The 23,927-nt window shown below is 35.5% G+C and overlaps 1 protein-coding gene across 5 annotated transcripts in view; it reads right to left on the reverse strand.

Moving 5' to 3' along the window:
* TMC1 (transmembrane channel like 1) overlaps positions 1–23,927 on the reverse strand; it is a 387,623-nt gene that overhangs the window by 89,208 nt on the left and 274,488 nt on the right. For all 5 annotated transcript variants that reach the window (XM_067744162.1, XM_067744161.1, XM_067744158.1 and 2 more), the window contains 3 exons: positions 9,884–9,931; positions 5,937–6,108; positions 1,247–1,375 (listed from right to left, as the gene is read on the reverse strand). In XM_067744162.1, the coding sequence (XP_067600263.1) occupies positions 1,247–1,375; positions 5,937–6,061 (254 nt within the window). In that variant the 5' untranslated portion in view covers positions 6,062–6,108; positions 9,884–9,931. The remainder of the gene's footprint in view (positions 1–1,246; positions 1,376–5,936; positions 6,109–9,883; positions 9,932–23,927) is intronic.

Below are 23,927 nucleotides of genomic sequence, written 5' to 3' on the forward strand. Positions count from 1 at the left end.
AGCTTCATGGAATCAGAAACACTACTTGTCTTTGCCTTCATTTATGGCTGGTGTACAAGCACATGCATAAGTAGTTCCCAGCCTACAGTTGTGTGGTGTTCCAAAAGCTTTCTGGGAAGACCACTGTTTGGAACTTGGAAACCTTATTCCATGAAATAAAGCAATAACATTAGAAATGATGCCTAGGTTCCCACCTCATAGGGTAAACCTGGAATATCTTGTTTTATTTTGGATATGAGGTAACTGAGGCCCCAGAAGTTTAAGCCAATTTCTTAAATAACACACAAGCTCTTGCAGAGCCAGGATTAGTAGTGGATTATCCTGATAGCTGCTTCAGTTTTTTTCATTACCAGAGACAAAAAGACTTTAACATTATTATAGATACACTATAATGTTTAACGTTATTAGTTAAATAGGCTTGTGGAGGAATAGCTTTGGAAATCTATCACTGTTTATAAAAATTGTTCTGTGTACAAAATGCAATCTGTATCACATCTGTGAGATGCAAACATGGCTGTTATCACAGACATGGTCCCTTTTATTCATGCCCCACTTCCCCAAACCACCATGCAAAGAAATATAGTGTGATCCTCAGAGGCGAATCTGCTTCCAATCCCAAAAGGGAAAGGGATAAACATTTGACTTTTCTTATCAGGAGTTTATAAATCTATGTGTCTCTGAGTGTGTCAAGACTCAACAAAAGAGTGAAATTGGGTCGCTTACATGTTACCAGGGAATAGCTATTAGCGTAATCCTTAACTGGAATCCCGTTTACTCTTCTGTTTGCTTAGCATCCTCCCTGTGCTTTAATAAAAGCTGTCACATGAATATATCATTTGAGGCTGGAACCCTGCAGAGAAACTAGAGTGTGCAATCCAACAAACTTGTAAAATTCAAATATATTATCTCCTTCAGAGAGATAGTAATGTATGTATTAAACTAAGAAAATTCTCAGTTCAAGGAACAAATGATTAAAAGTGATCTGAGATTGTAAGACTCCAAATAATGAATTTAATCATGATTTTCTTTTATAATCATTAGCCCAGCCTCTCTAGTGATATGATATATGTTAACTATATGATAGGTAACATATATGTTATATATGACCATGAAAATTATATGTAATGAGTATTATATATATGATGTATCACATATAGTATTATCTATAATATATAGGTAATACTCAGAGAATTTGGGAGATCAATAGCAGGGAAAATGTTTCTAATTTTGAAAAGTGGCACCATACTTGAGAACTTCAATTTTCTTTTCCATTTTCCAAGGCTTGCATTTGACAGTAGCAATCATTTGTCTATTCTCATCTAACTCTGCCTTCAATCTTTCCAATTCCTCTTCATCAATTTCTTCTTCTTCTTCCCTTAAAACAAAAAACAAACAAAAAAAACCCTCCTTTAGTAAAGTTAAGTTTTGCTTGACTTCCAAACTTAAAGAATGCTATGAGATACTCAGATGATCAATGTATAGCAACTTGACTATATATGGTGTGTGCTGAGATCCACAAGCCTTAGTGCTTGTATCTGAACAGTGATGCAGGATTTCTGGAAATATAACTTTAAACAATAGTGTTTACATTCTGAAGTACTGAAACCATTTTATGTCCACAGTCTCAAATTCTCAGAACTAGAAAATGTGTGGAAACAGTTACAGATCTATCAATATATTTTCTTCTCTTCTTTGTTCCCCTGTACACCTTCCCCCACCAATTCTACATTTCATTTAAAAACTTTATTTTTCAACAAGGATAGTAAATTAGAGGTGAGCATGTCTTTGAAGTGCCCTTAAAAAATTTGTTAGCCCTGTCTCGAGAGAAAGAGAAAAACTGAAATAGGAAAAAATTTAAAAATCTATTCCTCAAAGGTAACTTTAATCTGTTAATTAAACTCAAAACTTCAATTGATAAAATTCAACTTGAAGTATATTTGACAGAAGTGAATCCTTTGAAGAGGCCTTCAAAGGAATTTAGTTTCTTACTGAGCAAATGAGATGTATCTTTTCTTTTCTGTGTTCCTAGTATTGCAAAAATATCAAAGGGTCCAAAACTCAAAGAAAACAAAATCTAAACATGAACAACGTGATTTTTAAATTGAGGAATGTAATGGCCTATTGCAGAGATCCTTTTTTTTTTTTTTGGTAATAGATTGTTTCAGTTATGAGCTGTTGTTGCTTAACTTCAAATTTACCCTTCTATACTTAATATTGTGATGCTGTGGCTGTGACTCTGTAGGGTACATTTCTGGTTTGTCAGTTGGCTCATTTTTCGGCTGCCCATAGAAGACACTAAGAAGGGACTAGGTCTTTCCTTTCTTTGGTTTCCTGTTTGCTTCCTGTGGTGATGTTTACTCTTTAGTGATGCTTCTTCACCCCAAGAGCTGCAGGGCCTTCCCATAGCTGCAGGTGAAACTAGTTTCCGACTTTTCCAACACTAGCAGAACCAGCTTCATCATTCTCCCAGTAGACACCAGCACCACTTGAGCATCGCCCCCCTCTGCAATAGTTTCAGCTCCGTGGGTCTCTCCTCTATGCTTTTAAGTTTTAATTCCAACCTCTTTCCGTTGTTCCTCCAGCCTCTAGTATGCTATTTGCTTCATATAGTTGCTGTCACCACGATACTTCGTGTTCTCTTTCACCTTTCCAGTAACCTAGTTAGCAATTATTTATATCTACTAAACAGTCCTCTTATTAAATACTCTCTCTTCAATTAACTGTTGGAGTTTCTTTCTCCTAACTAGACCCTGACTGACAAAAAAAATGTAATCTGACTCAGTGTTAGTCAGAAACATATTTTGTTGTTCACTAAACTCATGACCACACATAGTAGGGCTATGGCAAAAGATGTTTTGGAAAGTTTCAGCTGAATAATAGGAGGACATACCCATAATTTTACAGCCCATCTTATAAAATGACTTCGCAATCTCCTTTCTTTCCTACCAATCCAGAGTTTTTAATCAGGTCATGATTACTGAAACAAAAATTTAAATTAACCCTCTAAAATACACTTGTCGTAGATACTTTGTGTTTTTTTCACCGATGCAGACATTTTGCTTAGAATAGTAATCCTGGTTCGAGATAACTATGGAAATACCCTCCACTAAGATACAACTCTGATTGCCATTAGGTTGTTTCTATTTTAATTATTTGATATTTATTATATAAAATCCTATGGTGCTGTACAACCATAATAAAATACTCACAAAGAATGAAAGAACGATCTATTTGATGTTTGGATTTACCATGTAACTAAAGCTTATTTCTCTACATTTCTCTACATTCCTAACATTAATTACGTAGTTTCCTGCTATCTTAAACCCAGTACTTTGTATGTTTAACATATTCAAATTCTATGATTCCTTCAAAAATGATATGAAATGTCTTCAATACCCTTTTCTGATTATCCCTATGAGAATACTTTTCTCTAAGACTCTAAATCACTTTGTACTTCTCTGGCACATTTATACTGTCTTATTTCATAATAATTTGTGTCTAAGTGGCCTCTCCCTTATTATATTATGAATTTCTAGAGAATGCAGGCAATTGCATAATCATATCCATATCTTCCAAAGAAATTAGCAAATTATCTTCCACAGAAGTGGAGCTGGATAAATATTTATTGAATAAATGTTTATGTACAGAGTTTTTCTGTATATTGGATTACCATCAAATATACTAAAATATAACAATGTCTTCCAAGATTAGAATGTTATGGAAAGACATTTATTCCTACACTAAATGATCTTAGACTGGTATATTTTTAAAGTCTTTGTTGTTAATTGTTGATTGCTCCAGGAAGATCATGCTGTGCTACAAGGTATAGCTGTTGCCGGCTAAGTTACCTTCAAATATGCAGGTAATTAAAATATTACATTTTTGCATAATTAAAATATGATAATGCATAACTAAAACACTGTATTACAGGGAAACTGCTTTTCTAGGAACCACTCAAAGAAAGCACTAATCATATTAAAAGGGCATAGCACTGACATGCTTTATCTTCTAAAATTTAGGGCTAATCTGTGTAAGAATGGCTTTCTATCTTAGGTTTGATTTATTTAAACAACAGTTGTTAGGAAAAAGGAGGTATAACGTGCTGAATTTCTCAGTGCTATGAACATATTACTTACTCACTTAAAACTGGGTCAAGAAAAGCCTGTAATATTATTAGAAATACTCCAAAATGCCAAACGAGGCAGTGTTTTTTAACCAACTCCAAAGACGGTTAACATTACAACCTTGGATTTAGTTGGCTCTGTGGAGAAGTGGGGAGGGAGGGAACCAGGGGTGATTCTGGCTTCTCAGAATCAGGATGAGAGTAGGATCAGCTAAGGACAGACACTTTCACTGGGACAAGACTGCCCCAAGTAACAGGGGCCAAGACCCAGTTGATTCATATGGTCCTATTTCTAGAGGTTGAACACTGACGTGAGGGCCTTGAACAGACCAGGAGACAAGAGGAATTCCCACCCAAGTCATCTTTTAAAAAGGACATCTCTGAGGCACAAGTGGAGAGGAAAAGCAAATTGTGGAACACAACCTATATCATGCATATGTCTATTGGTGATGTTTTCTCAATGAAATACCACTGTCAGAAGGCATAAGCTTTGCTAGTAGGAAATATTACTACATAATAATAGCAATAACAATCACAATAAGACATGGAACTTAAAAGGATGTTCTGTTTTTGAAAAGAACAAAGCATAAAAATACTTGAAAGGACGATAGACATAAAAAATGCCAGAGTCAAAACGTAAAGCAGGTGATGTCTTAGTATTCAAAGAGAAGAAAGAGGAGGAACTTGGGGAGGACAAGGAGAAAAAGGAAGAAGAGAAAGAAGAGGAAGAGAGAGATTTAAAAACTTAAATCAACAAAAATATAATGAAGAAATGGGTAGGGCTACTCTTATTTTAAAAAGAACCATCGTCTATTAATGCTAAGCTTCTCTACCTGACAAAATGTTCACATAGTTGTATTTAATTACAATTACTTATGAAGAGGAAAATAATAGCTTGTTATTGAGTACTGCAATGTGTCATCTTGGGAGGCTATCTTGGAAAGTTCCTCACCATTTAAAGTCTTAGGACTGTTTCAGAGGAGATCCCATCACCTCATGGTGATTCCCATGCCCCACCTGGGGTGGCAGAGGAGCTATTCTCTTAAATCCTTTCCAAGGGGTCTAGGTTTTCTATTAGTAAATGTGTTTTACATGCACACTTTTCCTACCTGCCTGCCATCTGCAATTTTCCAGAAAGCAAAGACTAGAAAATTATTTTCTTGGATTTTTTCCTAAACAGCATTTAATATATTATTCTACACAAAGACAGCACTCAGAAAAACGTTGGCCTGGTAGAACTGAAAGACAAAGGGTTATATTAAAAAGGAAATGACAATCCCAATCCTTTGTAAAGGGACAGATAGTTAATATTTTAGACTTTGGGAGCTATATACAGCTCTGTCCCATATTCCTCTTTGTTTTTTTTTAAATTACAGTTTTATTAAAACTGTAAGAACCATTCTTAGCCCTTGGGTTGGAATTAACCATGGTTGGCCAACCCCTGCTCTGTAAGATAAGTGATTTGGGTTCATTGTTAAGCAGTTTTTCACTTAACTTCAGTAACGATGCACTTAACTAATGGGATAACTTTAAAATATTTAAATTAACTAAATATGTCAATGACCTATGACAATTCAGATCTCTCATAAGGGAATTTCTCATAAGTCCATTCTTAATATATATTCATTTTACAATTCTATTTTAATGTCAAAATACATTTAACTAAGTGGAGTAAAATGGCAGATGAAGCCTGTTTTTCTGAAAGTAGGTTTAATTACCAATTTTAAGGCCAGGGAGTGCCTAAAGGGAGTGGTCGTCTTTCAGCATCAGGCACTTCTGAATGAGAAGCAATTTCAGATAAGAACTAACTTACTCTCCTCTCCTCATCCTCCTCCTTCTCTCTTTTTCTCTGGCCTTCCTCGTTTCTTCATCCTCTGGTTCAGGTTCTGGGTCATCTTCATTGATGACATCTCTGGTCCGTTTCCTCTTTGGTCTCATGCTCTCTCTTCGAGGTAGTTTGTCTTCCTCCTCCTCTTCCTCTTCACCTAAACACAGCAGTTAATGCTTCAGTGAGCAGTATCAGAAAAGTGCTCTCCCACTACCAAATGTATTCTTACTTTTTAATTATCATTGTCACACATCTGAGACCATAATCCAGCAATTTGTCATATCAAGATAAGACGCACCATGCCATATATATTTCATAGCCTGCCACTTAATTACATTTATCTAGGGACTCCCCTGGTGGCGCAGTGGTTGAGAGTCTGCCTGTCAATGCAGGGGACACAGGTTCGAGCCCTGATCCGGGAAGATCCCACATACTGCAGAGCAACTAAGCCCTTGCACCACAACTACTGAGCCTGTGCTCTAGAGCCCGCGAGCCACAACTTCTGAGCCCGCATGCCATAACTACTGAAGCCCACGTGCCTAGAGCCCATGCTCTGCAACAAAGAGAAGCCACTGCAACGAGAAGCGTGTGCACCTCAACGAAGAGTAGCCCCTGCTCGCCACAACTAGAGAAAGCCCGCAACATAGACCCAACACAGCCAATAAATAAATAAATAAATTTAAAATAAATAAATACATTTATCTAAATTCTCATTTCTTGTGGTTTATCTACTCATATGTCAGTGTCGATCCCCAAATTCTAATAATGCTTAGAATTCCAGCCTTCATTTACTTGGGTAACTAGATGAGTTTGAGTTTAATATCACACCATGATCTCTCAGACCAAGTTTATAGGTTACCAATTCAACACATAAGGGTTGAATGTTTAACCACTATGTGCTAATACTACTTCTATCTCAGAACAAAGAATAAGAATGACAAGGAAATGCTACAAACCAGAATAATTTTGAAGAAATTAATGTATGCCTTGACATTCCTCCTAATTCAAATTATTCTCATTCTTTTTCTTTTTTTTACTTTTTGAAAAAAATTGAAGTATAGTTGATTTACAGTACTGTGTAAGTTTCAGGTATACAGCAAGTGATTCAATTATACATACATATATATATTTTTCAGATTATTTCCCTTTATAGGTTTTTACAAGATATTGAATACAGTTCCCTGTGTTACACAGTAAATCCTTGTTGCTTACCTATTTTATGTAAAATTATTCTCATTCTTGCCTTCAAATATTTCTTCTTTTGCCTAGATATTTCTTCCTCTTTCTTAAATGAAACTGATAGTAAATACCTTTGCTTGATCATTTTATCTTTTTGATTAGAAATAGATATAAATAACTTGTAAATTTAATACAAAACTGAGAGAAATGACATTATTTTATTTTATTCCTCAACTAACAATTAATGCCTTATATGTCCATAACTTCTTCGGAAGCTTTCAGGTAAAGAGTAGAGGGAGAATTCAGTTCCTTCCTTCACCGTTATGACATACATCCTACTTCACTTTCACTTTTGTTTTTTAACTTCTGATATTTAGAGTCAACTTCTGATGTTTATTACAAAAAACAAATATTACTCATAATTATCACTATCTTCTTAAATAGAAGCTACTTAGGGAAAAATTTGTGCTTTAATGGAAAACTATGAATTGTCTGCACCATACCCTTCTGTGTTACCTGATTCTGATTCTATGGAAGCTATTTTGTAACTTTGTAAGTTACGGATAACTAGATAGCAATGCAAAATAGTTCTTGTCTGTAGACAAGCAAGTGAACTCTGCTTAATGCAGAGACAACCTTCCACCACCGAAAAAGAAAATGAAAGAAAAAATCCCCAAAACAGTCATGCCTTATTTGCACAATCATTTCAATATTCCTGATCTATAAATATATCTGTTCTTTGAATTTTCCTTTAACTGGTAACTGCTATAAATGCCTCACCAGATTCCTCATTTATTAGTCAAATGTCTTAATTTTTACATATGTGTGTGTCATTATTTTATCTTTTAAAATCTTTTTGTTATTTTTTGTTATCTTTTTAACATTACTTATCAAAATTTTTTTATTGATATTTCAAATCTAAGATCTAAATATTACCATTATTACTAAAGTTTGACTAACAGAGAGTAACTTTTCTAACCGGGTTTGGAAAACTATATTTTGTCATCAAAACCAAGAATGAGTTTCCATTTGTTAAATACTGTGGCAAATGTTATATGTTATTTGAACCCCACTCTGGCATTCTGAAAATTTACCCAGCCTTTATTATTCATTTTAGTCACTAATTGTAGAAAGAACACAGCCTCATAGGAACTGAGAAACAATTTCACCCACAAATAGCTCGAAAACTCTAGCAGCCACTTATTACCCTGCATTATAGTATATTTCATATTAAGGCTAAACTATTAAGCTTGCAGAGTTTGACCATGGATGAAAAGTGTATTATTATATTTATATTTTAGCACTTAGAACAAAAAGGTCTTTATTTAGTGCTTTAACTAGTTTCCAAATATTCAAATTCTTAAAAAAGGAATGTTTTACAGTTGCCTACTAAATGTGGATTTGCATACATTACCTTTTGGAATGGGCTTGATTCAGTTTTGAAGGGTAGCAAAATATACCACGTCAAAAAGGCATTCTGAATATACCACCCCAAAATATGCCACTTTGGTGTATTGACTATTTTGAGCTGTAGCACTTGAAAAACAGCAAATGCAGGAAGAGACTTTCTCTGAACTTCTCTTAGCTGCTTAAAGACAGAGTCTCCAAAAGGAGCTCAACTGTCATAAATCCCCTCCCCAGGAGTTTCATCCCCAAGGAAGATAGACTATTATCACAGGAGAGGAGACTATAGGTCAACACCACATGCAGACACACTTTATCATAAACTATCATAATTCCCATCTATTCTCCTAAAACTTATTTATTCTCTCTCAAGAGACCTACATGCCCTCCCTCTCCCCTCTTTAGATGGTGTTCAAATCTAAATTTTAAGCCACCTCACAGTTATTCATTTTCCTGGATATCTCCCATGTATACATGAGGTGTATGTGTTAATAAACTTCTGGTTTGTTTTGGTTTTTTTCTTGTTAAACTGTCTTATATTATAGCTAAGAACTCAGGAGGGTAGAGCAAAAATTACTTTTCCTCCCCAACAGCAGTCAAGTCATAGCATCTAGGATCTATGTGAGACTCTGGGCTGTTTTCATGTAAAATGTACCAAATTAATGAAACCAACTGTCATCATGAACATTCACTGGCTGTCATGTTGGGCTCAGGTTTTTAATTGACAGTGTTGATGTATTCTCTGATTGAACTCTTCTTGAGATGCTGCTCTTTCAGTTTTGGTAAACTCAAAACTTTTGCTCATATAATGATCTTTCTCTGTTCCAGTCCATGAGGGGTCTGCATGCCTGGAAAGGGGTCACAGCTCTTGAGCTGAACCTACTCAAAGTAAAAACAACGGAGCAATTCCGACAAAATACCCATGAATTCAGTACAAAAGAACAGGTTTTTTCATTTTTATTGAACCACCTGATCAGTTCAGTCAAAAAGGTCAATCTGTTATATTGTAATAGATTCAGCCTTAGAGAAAAGCTTTTAGGACAAAGATTTTCATGGGGGAAAATAGTAAAGAAATAAAAGAGCAAATTTTTTCTGAACTACCATCTACTTACTCATGAGTAAATTATAAATTGGGTGGAATGTGTGTGTGCCAACTGAATGGAATCTCGAGTAGAGATTCTGTTTGATGGTCTTGATCTCTTTTGTGAGACCATCGAAAGTCATCCACACATGCTCCTCTGCTTGCATATGGTAGCATATTCCCACAAGATAAGAGGATGAATCCCCTGAATTCACCACTATTCCACAGGAAACATATCCCAAGTGGGGATATGTCCATCCCCACTTACTTGAACTTTCCTCAGTATCATCTTCTTTTTCCTCCACTTGGATTTGCACTGTTGAAGAAAGAAAAAATATTCTTTAAATATTTTTTAAATGGTATTTTTTAAATACCATTTTTAAATACCATTTTTAAATGGTATTTTTTAAATACCATCAATTCTTTAAATGATGGTACAATTGTTAATAACTGGTTTTTACTGTTATTATTTTCATTGTGAAGTTTTTTGTGCAGTTAATAAATTTTTTCAATAAACTTGTCAAAATAAGCATTGTTTATTAAAGATATACAGCTACAATATCTTATACAGTGCTGTGCAAGGACATCTCTGCTTCATCGTCTTCAACGATTTGCAAAACATACCAATCATAAACCTGTCAACTCAATTCAAAATAACTTCAACCAAAATAAATTCTGTACTGCAATAAGCAGACTTAGGGTGTGTTGGGTCATTTCATTCTATGGTAAAAGGAATTGTTGGCAAAGCTATATACACATGCACAAATCACTTGGTTATTATAAATAAAGTTATTAAAATAGACAATATTTCATTATGACCAGGTACCCAGTGTCAAAGAATCTTTCAAAAATGCTTAAAACCTGATACTTCCTATTTGAATTATTTCTATAGGTATTATATGCAGACAGCTTAAATCTTCCCATATATGATTTACCTTGACTATGTGGAGACAGGCGATTCTACAGTTCTTTCCAAGACAAAGAACACCTCTTCTGTCTACTCCTCACCTCAACCTCAACATCTTGTGTTTAGATTTGCTCCATTTTTATAAAGGCATATAAAAGTTTTATAAAATTTTACTGGTACAGTAATATAGGAAAATATATTAATTGGCAGATTTTTTCCCCTTGTCAACTACTGTCCATTCATCACAGGTTGAGTCAGCCAGAGACAAAGATCTGCAAATTGCCATGGTAAAACTTACAGTAGACTATTTCTTTAAACCATGAGTCTAGTAACTCATTTAAAATATTAATTTACATATTTTTATTTAAGGTGGATGGGCATAAGTCCAAAAAGCAAAGATAACAAACGATGTTGCTGTGAACAGAGGAAACAACCTCTGGTTTTGTTTCTGCTCAGCACTGTCAAAGGTTATTATTCAGAACTTGACAGGCATATTGAAAAGGCAGCACATTCAGAGTTTAAATTCCATTCACAAAGAAGATTATTGTAAAAGCACTTTTTGCCTTTAAACAGCATCTGCGTAAAAATTTTTAGGATATGCAAAAATGTTATCACTCAACATCAGCCATAGAATATGAAAATAAGTGTTGTTTTGTTCAGAGTGGACATATGCCTTCTGTCGCCGGTTGTAACTGGATCTGCACAGGACAAAGGTCTTTATGTCACTACTGAGAGTTCGCAATAGTGAAGGCAGACACTTCTCAGAGATATTTTATATTCAACAATAGTCCATGGTCTTTATTTGCAATTAATGCTGCCACCAAGTTTCTTCAGCCAAAGAAGAATTCACTCAGGAAGGCATCTTAATGATATAAGATTAGCCCTAGAGCAAGGTCTGATCAGCGTGCATAATATAGAAACAGCTGAGGACAAACAGCAAAGTCTGACACATAGCCTCTTTTGCACCATGCATAGCCAAAGCAAAAATTCACATAAAATGCTATAATGATTTGTAATAATCAACTCACTAGACATGATTAAATAAAGTTAAATAATGAAATGGAAGAAAATACTAAACAACTAGAAATACAAGCAAATCTTTAGGAAGGATCATATATTAAACAAAAGTAGTAGAATGAAATGTCCCAAGCTAAGGAGATGAGCAAGAAATCAATTTCCTCTGACAAGCAGGGGAGAGAAAAAGCAGAGCTGGAGTCATAGGTCATCTTTTCAGGTACAGGAAGGATAGTTATAAATGGCCATTAAATAAAACCTAAAAATCCATAAGGGGAGATAGCCCTGTGGTTGCAAGTAAAGAAGAAAAAAGAGCTACGGTTTCTGAGTGATGTAATGGAGAGTATTGCAGAAATAGCTCCTTTACTCCTCTTCAGGTGACTTTCCAACAGTGATACTCATCTGTGCATGATCATCTGCACATTTTCAGTAGGTGCCTTCTTTATTCAACAGCATTCCTTTTGTCTGGAAGCTGAGTCAGGGGCCATGAAACAGTTGTTTTTATAGTTACTGTGATCATAATTGGTTTATTATTGACTCAAACCCTCAGCAAAGGCATCATCGGCATCAAGAACTAAACAGCAGCACCCTGACCAGGAGATTGAAGACTCCATCAAGAGCCTCAGACCAAGCTTAATTTTAATGGAACACTATTTGGTCTGAAAAGCAACTGTCAATGCTGATCTGCATCTCCTGCAACTCAAAGCGTTGCTGAAGAACCAATCTAAGAAGCCCCTCCCAGACAAAAGCCTGTGCAAAAGAATAACTCAGAACACTTAAATGGGAGTTACAGACTGTCTTTCCCTTCTCAGACAATTTTCGGCACGGCCTATTGCCATCCCTTCTCTCAGCAGTCCTTAGTAGCTTGCTCCCAATCATATGACCACCCTCATGTTCTGGATGCTTCCCAAAGCCTATTGATTATGTACTTTAAAAATAACCTCTCTCCTGGGGAGTGATGGGAGGACAGTGAAGGGGGGGAGTGGTTTCCTGTCTAAATGTTGAAGGCAGCAAGCAAAACTGCATTGAAGTACGCTTATTTAAGAGAGGAATATGCAATAGGAGCAGATGAACTCCTAGGCAACCCAGATCCTCATTTCATGCAAATAGACACAGTAATTAAAAACAGTAAAAGGAAACAACAGCAAAATGTCACATTTCAGAGGCATTGGAATCGTTCAGAAAAGTGGATGTTGTTCCAGGCTTTCTTTTTCAATCTATAGTACTGAAAGTATTTTATGCTTCTTCAGTATCAGTGGCCCAGTGGCAGGAAGAGTTTAATGATATTGCCTGTTCCTCTAGTTTTTGAAGGGATTATTGTAGCACCAGGTCATTACTTTGGAAACTGAAAATTCATTTATTCAATCAGCATTTATTGTGCATTTACAAGGGTCTACAGAGCAAAGTGCTCTGGAGTAGGAGTTTGTAAACTGTAGAAGGAAATAACCGTCCTTAAGGAGTCTTGCTATTTGATGCAAAAGAATAACTTTATAACTCATACCTAAACTCAAGTTTACTTGGGTTATACCAGCAATGTACTAATTATGTTTATTAGCAATGTACTAGTGTGTTTCTTTTTAGGGTTCCTTTGTGTGTGAGGAAATGTCAACATCAGCTCCTCGCATATAAAATGGGATACATTTCCAGGGAATGTAGCCAATATTTTATAATAACTATAAATGGAGTATAACCTTTTAAAAAATGGAAAAATGATGTGAAAATTTATATACAATAAGGGGAAGTAAATTAACTTTGATATTTTAAAAAAGGCACTGCCATTATCAAAACTGTGCATATACACACATTTTCATGTTCTCTTGCGAAATGGTAGAAACCGCTCATTAATTAAATTTGAATTGTATTACCTAAGAAAAAATAAATAAAAAATAAATGAGGTAACTTTCATCTCAGAATAAACTGCCCTGAGACAGATATTAATCTATGCCATAATAAGCACATTTCCAAATCTTAGCTGAAGAACCCATGTCATCAGTATGTGATATAATGTGGAATATGAGAGGAAGAGAAGAATCAAGGACAATTCCAACGTTTTCGGCCTGGGCAGCAGCGGGTGGAGTTTCAAGGAAAGGAGATAGGAGGCTCTAGGGAGAATAGCTTAAGTACGAACAGTTGAAGTTCAGTAGTTTAATTTGAAGAGATGGAGTCACCAAACCATACTGAAGTATCATTTCCCCTGTAGAGAATGGCACAGCACTCGGCTTCCATTCATTTATGAAAAAACTATTATTGGTGGGTGTTAAGTAAGGAACAGAAGCCACTCTCTGTGAATGTGAACAAAAATGATGGAATGTGATTCTTCTTCCTCTCAAATATCTACCCAGGACATAAAATCTGACTCAGTTTAAATCAGCAGCTCCTTTTATTTTTGCTACTTTTAGGTCAGATAAGAAGATATTCATGACATTTGTTTATAACAATCCCAAGTCCTTCAAATGATGGAATCGAGCATGATATTTTGGAAGCCAATGAGTAAAAAGAATAATTATTTAGCTCTTATGTCAATCAAATACCTTAATGAACCTGTAAACTATAAGACATTTAAAAAATCCTCAGGAGTGGAAATAACAGAATGAGATCATTACACTTAAATATACACAAGGTATCTGGGGGAAAGGTTTAATGTGACAGACCTAGGCTGATACTCTTTCTGCAGGTGCCAGTACCTTTCCTTAATACCATTAAAAACCTTAAAACCATAAGGTCTTCCTTAAGACCATTGAAAAAAACCATGGGGCACATATGTTCAAGAACACTCTGATGGAAACTTGTATAATAAATGCCAAAAGGCTGGTCATATTTTCAAACATTATGATATCTTGGAGATACGAAATAGTTATTTTAAATCACTGTGGTTATCAAATTACAAAAAACAATAATAATTTTGGTTTTTGGTAAGACACCAAAGAAGGAGACGGGGCAGGCAAAAAAAAAAAAACAAAAAACAGTAGCTGTCATTCTCTAATGTTTTTCCTTTTAGATAATATTTATTTTTGAGGCTCTTTAGTCCTTAAGAAGCAGAGAATAAATAGCTGCTGATGCCTGCTTTATTAAAAACACAATATAACATATTGTAGTTGCATTGAGGAAGAGAATGAAGTCTGTGGAGAAACACGTTTTACTACGAGGTTCCAGAGAGACTAACAAAAAGAAAAATAGAAAATTCACTCAAAATAAAGATTCCCCTTCTATCCTTTCACAATGAAAATAATTTTTTTTTATACACATAAGAAGAGGGAAGGGGATGCACCCCGAATAGTTTGGCAATTTTTCCTTCTGTTTTTATGTTACATGAAATTAAAATTAAACAGGCTGAATGAAATGGGTAGCTGGTATGTTTCCAAATTCTACCACCCCTGAGCCACAAGAGCAAATATGAAATGATGAAGCATAGTTCTTCAAATGGTAAATTATATACAGGAGTATTTGTGAGAAACTGCAATTAGATATTTCTTGACACCACTGGTCTACAGAAAGAACAAAAACAACTCTCATTCTATGTGGTTTGGAGGGTTGACTTTTTTTAAACTACACATATTCAGTAAATAAATAGCTATTTACAAAGGCATTTAGAGCTCTCTGTGGTTACAGAAAGTAAGTGGTGAGTCTTTCTTTGCATTCAGATTATTTTGGGGCAAAGGACATTTCTTATTTAACCCTGTTGTCATAATATATATTCAGAGTGTGTGCTCTCACATTGCAATTACCGCCATAAAGGGCAACCACTGTAAATAAGTGTGCTGAAATGAAAATACGTTCTCTTGTGTGAGTTTCTGTGGCTACTAACCAGATGAAAATAGTGTGCTATAAACCCTTGGTGGCTATACTTATATATCCTTGGATTGCTTAGAACCAAAAGGAATCTTTCTGTCCCCACAGCATTTCTGTAATATTCCCAATCATGAAGAAGAAGGGTTGTCAGGATTCACGGGTAAACAAACAAAACAAACAAAAAACACAAGAACTGTGAAACAACTGAAAGCAGACGATTGTCCTCAGAGCATAAAGAAGCTTGAAGCAAGGCTGGCCGAACTCTGTACGGTCTTTACACATCCTTCTTAGCACCAGCTTTTGTTCACAGAGAAGATGCTAATTACTTCTCATTAGCATACATTAGCAAATGTTAATGAGTGTCTTCTAAAGAACAAAAGGCAGTGGGGGCAGAGTCAGGATGAAGGCTGATTGGTGAGAGAAGTGCTGCAACAGAAGACAGAGGCAGAAAAAAGAAAATGAGAGCAGCTTAGAACTTGGATTTATTTTCTGAAATTTAGAACTCGTCTCTCTGACAAAATATTAATAGGAGTAAGGATGAAATAATTTAGTTTATTTTTTCTTAAAAAAAAAGAAAAAGCAAATTATTGACTAGAATGAATCATTCTTTTTTCTGTTCTTTAGCTGCTTAGGAACAACTACACTTTATAGGATTTGCTACGGACTAGATATATTAGCTAACATTGTCTTCAGTTAATGAAAAGGAATTCTGAATACTAGATGCCCTCAGGAGTTTATAAGCATTGTGACCACCTATCCACCCATGCCAATTTTTTCCTCACAGGCTCAATTTATAATATTCAGTAAGACTAAACCCTTAAGTAGTTTGTATGTAGTCTGTCATTTTATTGAAATAGCCCACATAAAATGTGGTATATGTGTTAATTTATATCCTATGGGCAGCTGGTTAACATCTGAGTACTCTAGTTAGTAATCCACAGTGGTAGGATGGAGATTTAACAACTGAAAGACGAGCACTTCAGCCATCTCTATCTCAAATTAACACTAGATGGTTTGTTAATTGGAGTAATGCTTTTTACAAGTGAATCTCGTGAAATTAAATGTGTGTGTGAGAGAGAGTGAACCTATTGGTTTGTTTCTCGGAAGAACCCTAATACAAAGAGTATCTGCCTTCAGGATCAACTTGATGGAAGTAGACAAATACTAGAAACAATAACACAAGATATAATGGCAAGTTCCACCAGAGAAATACAAGCAAAAGATCTATTAGAGTTCATAAGAGAATGAGATTATGCTCATTAGGGAATTTCGGGATATTTGCTTTTTGTCACATTTCTTCAAATATTTCTGGAAATAGGCAGGAAACTAATCAATATAAATAAACGTGTTTCACTACTTGATTCCATTTGGATTAATTCCAATTCCTTCAAGATCATGGTCATAAAGAACAAAGTTTAGGGAATTCCCTGGTGGTCCAGTGGTTAAGACTTGGACTTTCACCACTGTGGACCTGGGTTCAATCCCTGGTTGGAGAACTAAGATCTCACAAGCTGTGCAGTGTGGCCCCCAAAAAAGAACAAAGTTTACTTCCATGACTGGCCTAGTCCTGAAAAAATATGGCCTAGTCCTAAAAAAGGACTTTTGTTCATTTGGGTTCCTAAGACTATTGCATTCATATCCTAGAACTAGAAAAGACAACTCAGAATTTTCAAGTTGGCAGCTGGCTCTAGCAGAAAACCTGAGTTTTTAACTCAGACAAAATCATATTTGAGTTTTGGCTCTGCCACAATTTTATGCCATAACTTTGGATAATTTATTTAAATCCTCCATGCCTTAGAGAAAGGAAGGAATAATAACCATTATACAAGGAGAACTAAATGTAGTAACAAATGCATGCATTGTACATAATATAGTGCCTGGCACATAGCAAAGGTTATAATAATCGACAAGGATTGTTCAAATGCTTTATAACACATACTTAAACACAAAATTTTGACATCTTTCACCTAAAATTCTAGTAAGACAGAAAGACACATCTACTTTGACTGTTACCTTAATATTTTGCCCTCTGCAAGTAGGAAAATTGCCACAGTATTCAGTCTGAGATTATGTTAAAGACTAATCATCAAAAGATAAAGACAAGAAATAAAATATTACCCTAAACTCTCCGTTTCTTGATACTCTTAGCTACCTCTCACCATGCCTGTTTATGATGCCAACCAGCGTTGAAAGTCGTGCTTCCTAAGCCAATGGGCAACTTCACTAGGAAACTTTCGATTGCAGCGATTGAAGAAGCACTTGTAGCACAGGTTTAAGTTGAGCAAAAAGCAACTGGCATCCACAGGACAAATTATTATGACTCTCTGTCAATAGAAAAATAGAGGTGTAGGGTGGGGAGTACTTAAGACAGTACCTGACAGTCTGCCAAGTCCACTAAAAGTTGGGATCTTGTCCCTGCTAATATATCAGTATTCTGATTATAAGTGATTTTTTGTTTTCAGTTTAAGGTAATCAACTTTATCTTGATTAACTGCCAGAAGGTCGGGAGTACAATTGTAACCATTATGTCCCACAGGGAAGGGCAATAGTTAAACGTTAAGATCTATACCTAGTTCTATGACAGCCAGGTGGGAGGTAGGAAAGAAAGCTGGTGCTGATTAAGAGGAGACCCCTCTAGGGCTTCCCTGGTGGCGCAGTGGTTGGGAGTCCGCCTGCCGGTGCAGGGGATGCGGGTTCGTGCCCCAGTCCGGGAAGGTCCCACATGCCGCGGAGCGGCTGAGCCCGTGGGCCATGGCCGCTGGGCCTGCGTGTCCGGAGCCTGTGCTCCGCGACAGGGGAGCCCGCAGCGGTGAGAGGCCTGCATACTGCAAAAAAAAAAAAAAAAAAAAGAGGAGACCCCTTTAAAAGAGCAACAAATAAATTCAGGTGCTCATTACAATTTTAACTCCCCATTATCCCTTCCTTTTCTTTCCGTGAGATGGACTTACTTTGGTATTGAGACAAGCCACATCCTAAATCCAGAAAGCAGGACCAGACTACATGAGGCTCAGTTTCCTAATCCAATATAGTACATTCTTCAGGCAGTTGAAGGTAGGACTAAAGCTCTAATGCTAACGTCAGAAACTATTTGGCCTACGTAACGTAATCAAGTATTCCCCAAGAGACTAGTTCCTAGGTCTTACTGAGCCAGAATAGACTTTCAGCTCTTGTCTCTTGAAGGTGATCTTATCACTCAGACATTCGTCAGAACTGTTCAGTTCCACATCCTGTCTCATGTGTCATGAGATGTCACTGTGAATGCATGTGTGTGTATGTGTTTTAGTGTGTGTGGAAGAGAGGGAGAGAGAGAGACAGAGAGAAAGAGAATTTTAAAAGACTTAAGGAAAATTTCAGAATCGTGGATTTCTCTTCATGGCCTCTGCATTATTCTCAACCATCTACTTATAGTAAGTTAGTTCCAAGCAACAAATTGTGCCAACTGCCTGTGCTTGGTAAAGTTGACTGCTCACCTTGTAGCCCAATTATCTTCAATAGCCTAATGGCCAGAAATGAGATTAGCTTATTTTTTATTCATCAGCTCAGCCTGGCAGCATTGAGAGTATGTTTTAATGGATTCCGTGGTCAAAGGCCGTCAGTTTTCTTCTTCACTCTGTGACACTGAGTTATGCCACTGTCTCCAAACTTCTTCTCCTGTCTCCCAAATCCTGGAGGATTTGTAGCAGGGAGAGGCCTAGGCAGTACTTTCTAAAACTTTACTGTGCCTCAGAATCACCTGGAGAGCTTATGAAAACACAGATTCCTGGGCCTCTCGCACAAATATTGATTCAGTAGGTGGCCCCAATAATTGCCTTTTCTAAAAAGCTTCCAGGTGATGTTAATAATATTGCTAGTTTTCAAACCATGCTTTGGGAACCACTACTTTGAGGCATCCTGAGGGAATGGGGAAAGTTAATATGAGCCTGCCATCTTCTTTTAGGAACTATAACTCTCGCGACCTAGAAACTGTCTTCTTTTGATTGTCCACCATTATGCCAATACACTGTCTTACTTACTATAGCTTCATAATGAACCATGAGGGCAAATATGTCTTCTAAGTTTCTTCTTCTTTTACAAAGATGTTTAGCCTCTTCTAGGTTCTTTGCGTTTCTATACACGTTTTAGAATCAGCTTGTCAATTTACGCAAAAAAATTGTAAAAGCCAACTAAGATATTGATTGGAATTGTGTTGAATCTACAAATCAGTTTGGGGAGAATTGATAACAATATTGAATCTTCAATCCACAAATGAGTATATCCATTTATTTAGATCCTCTTTAATTCCTTTCAGCAATGTTTTGTAGTTTTCAGTGTTCGGGTCTTACACCACTTTGATCAGATTTGTTTCTAAGTGTTTTGTAATTTTTTTCTGATTGTAAATGTATTTGTAAAATTTCAGTTTCTGATTGTTGTTTTTATACATTGGTCTGTGGTTTTCTTAGAATGTCTGTCTGATTCCTTGAGTAGAAAGAATTCTCCAGGGAAGCAATTAGAACCTTGATATATTCTTGTGGGGCAGCTTTAAACAATAAATTCAATTTCTATTCAGGTTATCTATTTCTTCTTGAGTGAGCTTTAGTAGGCTATCATACAAGTAATTTGTACAATTTACCTAAGTTGTCAAATTTATTGTCATGAGTTGTTCATAATATTGCCTTATTATTCCTTCATTATCTATAGAATTTGTAGTGATGTCTCCTCCCTCATTTCTGTCTTCTGTTACTAGGTGAATAACTATTTAATTAAAATTATTATTTCCTCTTGATAAATTCCTGATTAGTCTGGCCAGTGGTTTATCAATTTTATTGATCTTCTCAAAGAACAAGTTTTTGGTGTCATCTTCTCTATTGATTTTGTTTTCTACTGATTTCAGCTTTAGCCCTTATTACCTACTTTCTTCTGCTAATTTTGAGTTTTATTTACTCCTTTTCTTTTTGGTTTCTTAAAGTAGAAACTAGGATTACTGATTTGAGACCTTTCCTTTTTTCTAATCTAGGTGTATAATACTACAAATTTTCTTTTAAATACTGTTTTAGCTGCTTCTCAAAAATTTTGAAATGCTATGTGTTTATTTTAATTCAGTTCAAAACACTTTCTAATTTTTCTGATTTATTATTTGACCCAAGGGTTATTTAGAAGTGTGATATTTACTTTCCAAATTTGGGGGGATTTTCCAGATATCTTTTGCTATTGAGTTCTAATTTAATTTCACCATAGTCAGAGAATATACTCTGTATAATCTGAATCTTTTCAAACATATTGAGATTTATTTTATGACCTAGAATATGGCCTATCTTGCTAGATGTTCTATATGCTTTTGAAAAGAGTGTGTATTCTGTTTTTCTTAGGTGGAGTTATATAAATTTCAATTAGTTCAACATGGTTGATAGTGTTGTGGAGGTCTTCTATATGCTTATTAATTTTTTTGCTTGTTCTATCAATTATTACAAAAAAGGGTGCTGAAATCTGACTATAATAATCAATTTGCCTATTTTTCCTTGCAGTTCTATCAGTATTTGCTTTATGTATTTTGAAGTTCTGTTATTAGGTATATAAATGTTTAAATTTGTTATTTCCTCTTGATAAATTTACCCCTATCTGTATGAAATGGCATTCTTTATTCCTGGTAATGTTCTTTGATCTGAAATAGAACTTAACCAGTATTAACATGGTCACTCCAGCTTTCTTTTGATTAGTTTCATATGACTTTTTGTTTCCATCCTTTTTACTGTTAACCTGTTTGTATCTTTATACTGAAAGTGGGTTTCTCATAGACAACATATAGTTGAATCTTGATTTTTGAATCTAATCTGACAGTTTCTAACTATTAATTTGGGTATTTAGACCATTTACATTTAATGTGCACATCTACATAATTGGGCATAAATCTATCCTCTCGCTATTTAATTTTTGTTTGTCCGATCTCTTTGTTTTTGCTTTCCTCTTTTCAGCCTTCTTTTGGATGAACTGACTTTCCCAGTGATTCTAGTTTACTGTCTCTTATGGCTTACTATCTATATTCTTTCTGATGCTATATTGAGTGGCTGATTTAGGGTAAAGTGGTACTTAATAATAGTCTATCTTCAAGTGATATACCGTTTCATGTATAGTGTAAAACCTTACACCGGTATGTTTCTATTTCTTCCCTTCCAGACTTTGTGTTACTATTGTCATACATATTTTCAAGTTCACTAATCTTTTCTTTTGCAATATCTAATCTGATGTTAATCCCATGTACCATATGCTTCATCTCAGACACTGCAGTTTTTATCTGCAGAAGTTTAATTTTATCTTTTTAATTTCATCTATGCCGCTACTTAATTTTCCCATTAACCTCTTGAATGTGTGTAACATAGTTATAATAACTGTTTGTCTACTAATTATATCATCTGTGTCATTTATGGGGCAATTATGTTTATTTTTCTTATAATTATGTGTATTTTTATGCTTCTTTGTATTCATGATAATATTTGATTACATAATAGATATTATAAATTTTTCCTTATTGGGGTGTTAAATATTTTTATATTCCTATAAATATTCTTCAGTTTTGTTCTGGTATGCATTTAAGTTACTTCAAAACAGTTTTATCCTTTAGAGTCTCACTTTTAAGCTGTTAGGTGGGACCAGAACAACATTTGGTCTAGGGCTAATATTTCCCTATTGCTGAGGAAAAATGCTTCTGAGTACTCTACTGGTATCGCATGAATTCTGAGGTTTTATATTCTTGCTGGTGGAAAGAGGAACTATTCCCAGACCTGTGTAGGCTCTAGTGATTGCTCCCTCTAATCCTTTTGGGGGTTCTTTCCCCAACCACTTGCATGCATGGATCATTATTCAGTTGAAAAGTCAGTAGGAACAGTGCAGATCTCCAGAACTCTCTCTCTTTCTGTCCAGCTTTCTCTTCTCTGGGAGTCTTCCCTGTGAATTTTAGCTGCCTCAGTCTCCCTGGGCTCTAAGCTGTATCTCCTCAACTCAGAGAGCTCATTAGTCTCTGTTTATATCCCCACCTACCTGCACCGTGGCCAGGAGACTTTCTCTAGACAGTCAGCTGGGGCAATCATGAGTTCACCTCATTTGTTTTCCATCTCTTAGAGGTCTCTATCCTTTGTTGTCTGAGGTGAAATGTCTTGAAAACTGTTGTTTCATATATTTTGTCCATTTTTTGTTTCAGAAAGGAGAGTAAATTCAGTATCTGTACTCCATCTTGACCAAATGAGAAATCTATTCATGCTAAATGTTCTAGAATTCTGTAAGTTGATTTCTTTTCTTCCAGTCACATGGGGGGGAAAAAACCAAAAATACATAAAAGCAAAAACAAAAAAACATGAGTCAAGAGCCTTGGCTGCCTCCCATGTCTTTCTTTTTTGTTTCATATTCAATCACCTCAAGTTGATTCCACATGGAATTACCAGTTTTGAATGGTCACATAAATTAACTATGCATCTGTTAAATAGAAATAATATTTATATGTATTTTAATGATATTCAGAAATGTTTGACATATCATGTAAAAAGATTATAAAAATTCAGTATATTACAGAATATAAGTGATCTGAAATAAATGCCTTATGCAAAAAGGGGGTGGAGGCTGAGATGAAATATGCCAAAATGTTAGCAGCCACAACTGGATGATGAGATTGTGAGAAGTCAGTTTCTTCTTCTTTAGACATTTTCTGTATTTCCAAATTATTAAGGTAAATGAATACTTACCATATTTACTTTTAAAGATACTTTAAAAAGCAAAGTTGTGTTTTTTATTTTTTTTAATTTTAAGACTGAGATTTAGGGAGACAAAAAAAAAATGGGGGAAATTTTTGAAAAAAAAAAAAAGCTACAGAAAGTAAGAGGTTACTGCTTCACTATGTCTCCTAGAATCTCATTCAAACTCTTACTTGCTTGACCCTTGCAGTTATAAAACATACCCCTGTGTCCCTGTAAAGAAGGCCTAGATTATAAAACATCATGAAAAAACAGGAATAAAGCAGGCAGAACTTAGCCAACAACGTTAGGAAGAAAGAGCCAACTCTTAAAATGTTTAGTGCTTTCTTCAGTAGTGGCTAAAATGTTCCACCTTGCAATGGAGCTCAGAAAAATGTCTCTGAGACATTCTGGAAGTTTAAGGAGAAGTGATGGGAGAGAGTTTCAGTTAACTAACTCTACTTTCTCTTGGTTACCAAAGTAAGAGACCTCAGCTGACTATTTCATTCTTAGGTCAGGTACCTGCAATGATCCTCACTTTACAGAGAAGAGAACAGTAGTGAAATGTCCAGATAATTCATCCATTAATTCACTCAATGAACAAGAATACAACAACTGTCTATGGAGACAAAGTACTAGGAAGGGCTTTGTAGCTTAGCTGAAGGAACTGTCTCATTCTTAGAATCAGGCAGACCTGAGTTCAAAACCTAGCTCTGCCACTTCAAAAAGCATGACCACAGGCCACATCAGCTTTCATCTCAACAAACTGTAAAAACAAATAGTTTCATAGTAGTGTTGTGATAATTAAATAAGTAAAATGTATGTGGCAGTGTCTGGTATACAGAAGACACTCAACTCTATATTAATCTAATGAAATCTGGGGAACCATAAAGTAAATAAGATAT

The sequence above is a fragment of the Pseudorca crassidens genome, chromosome 7 (assembly GCF_039906515.1).
Source record: "Pseudorca crassidens isolate mPseCra1 chromosome 7, mPseCra1.hap1, whole genome shotgun sequence".
Classification (NCBI taxonomy): Eukaryota; Metazoa; Chordata; class Mammalia; order Artiodactyla; family Delphinidae; genus Pseudorca; species Pseudorca crassidens.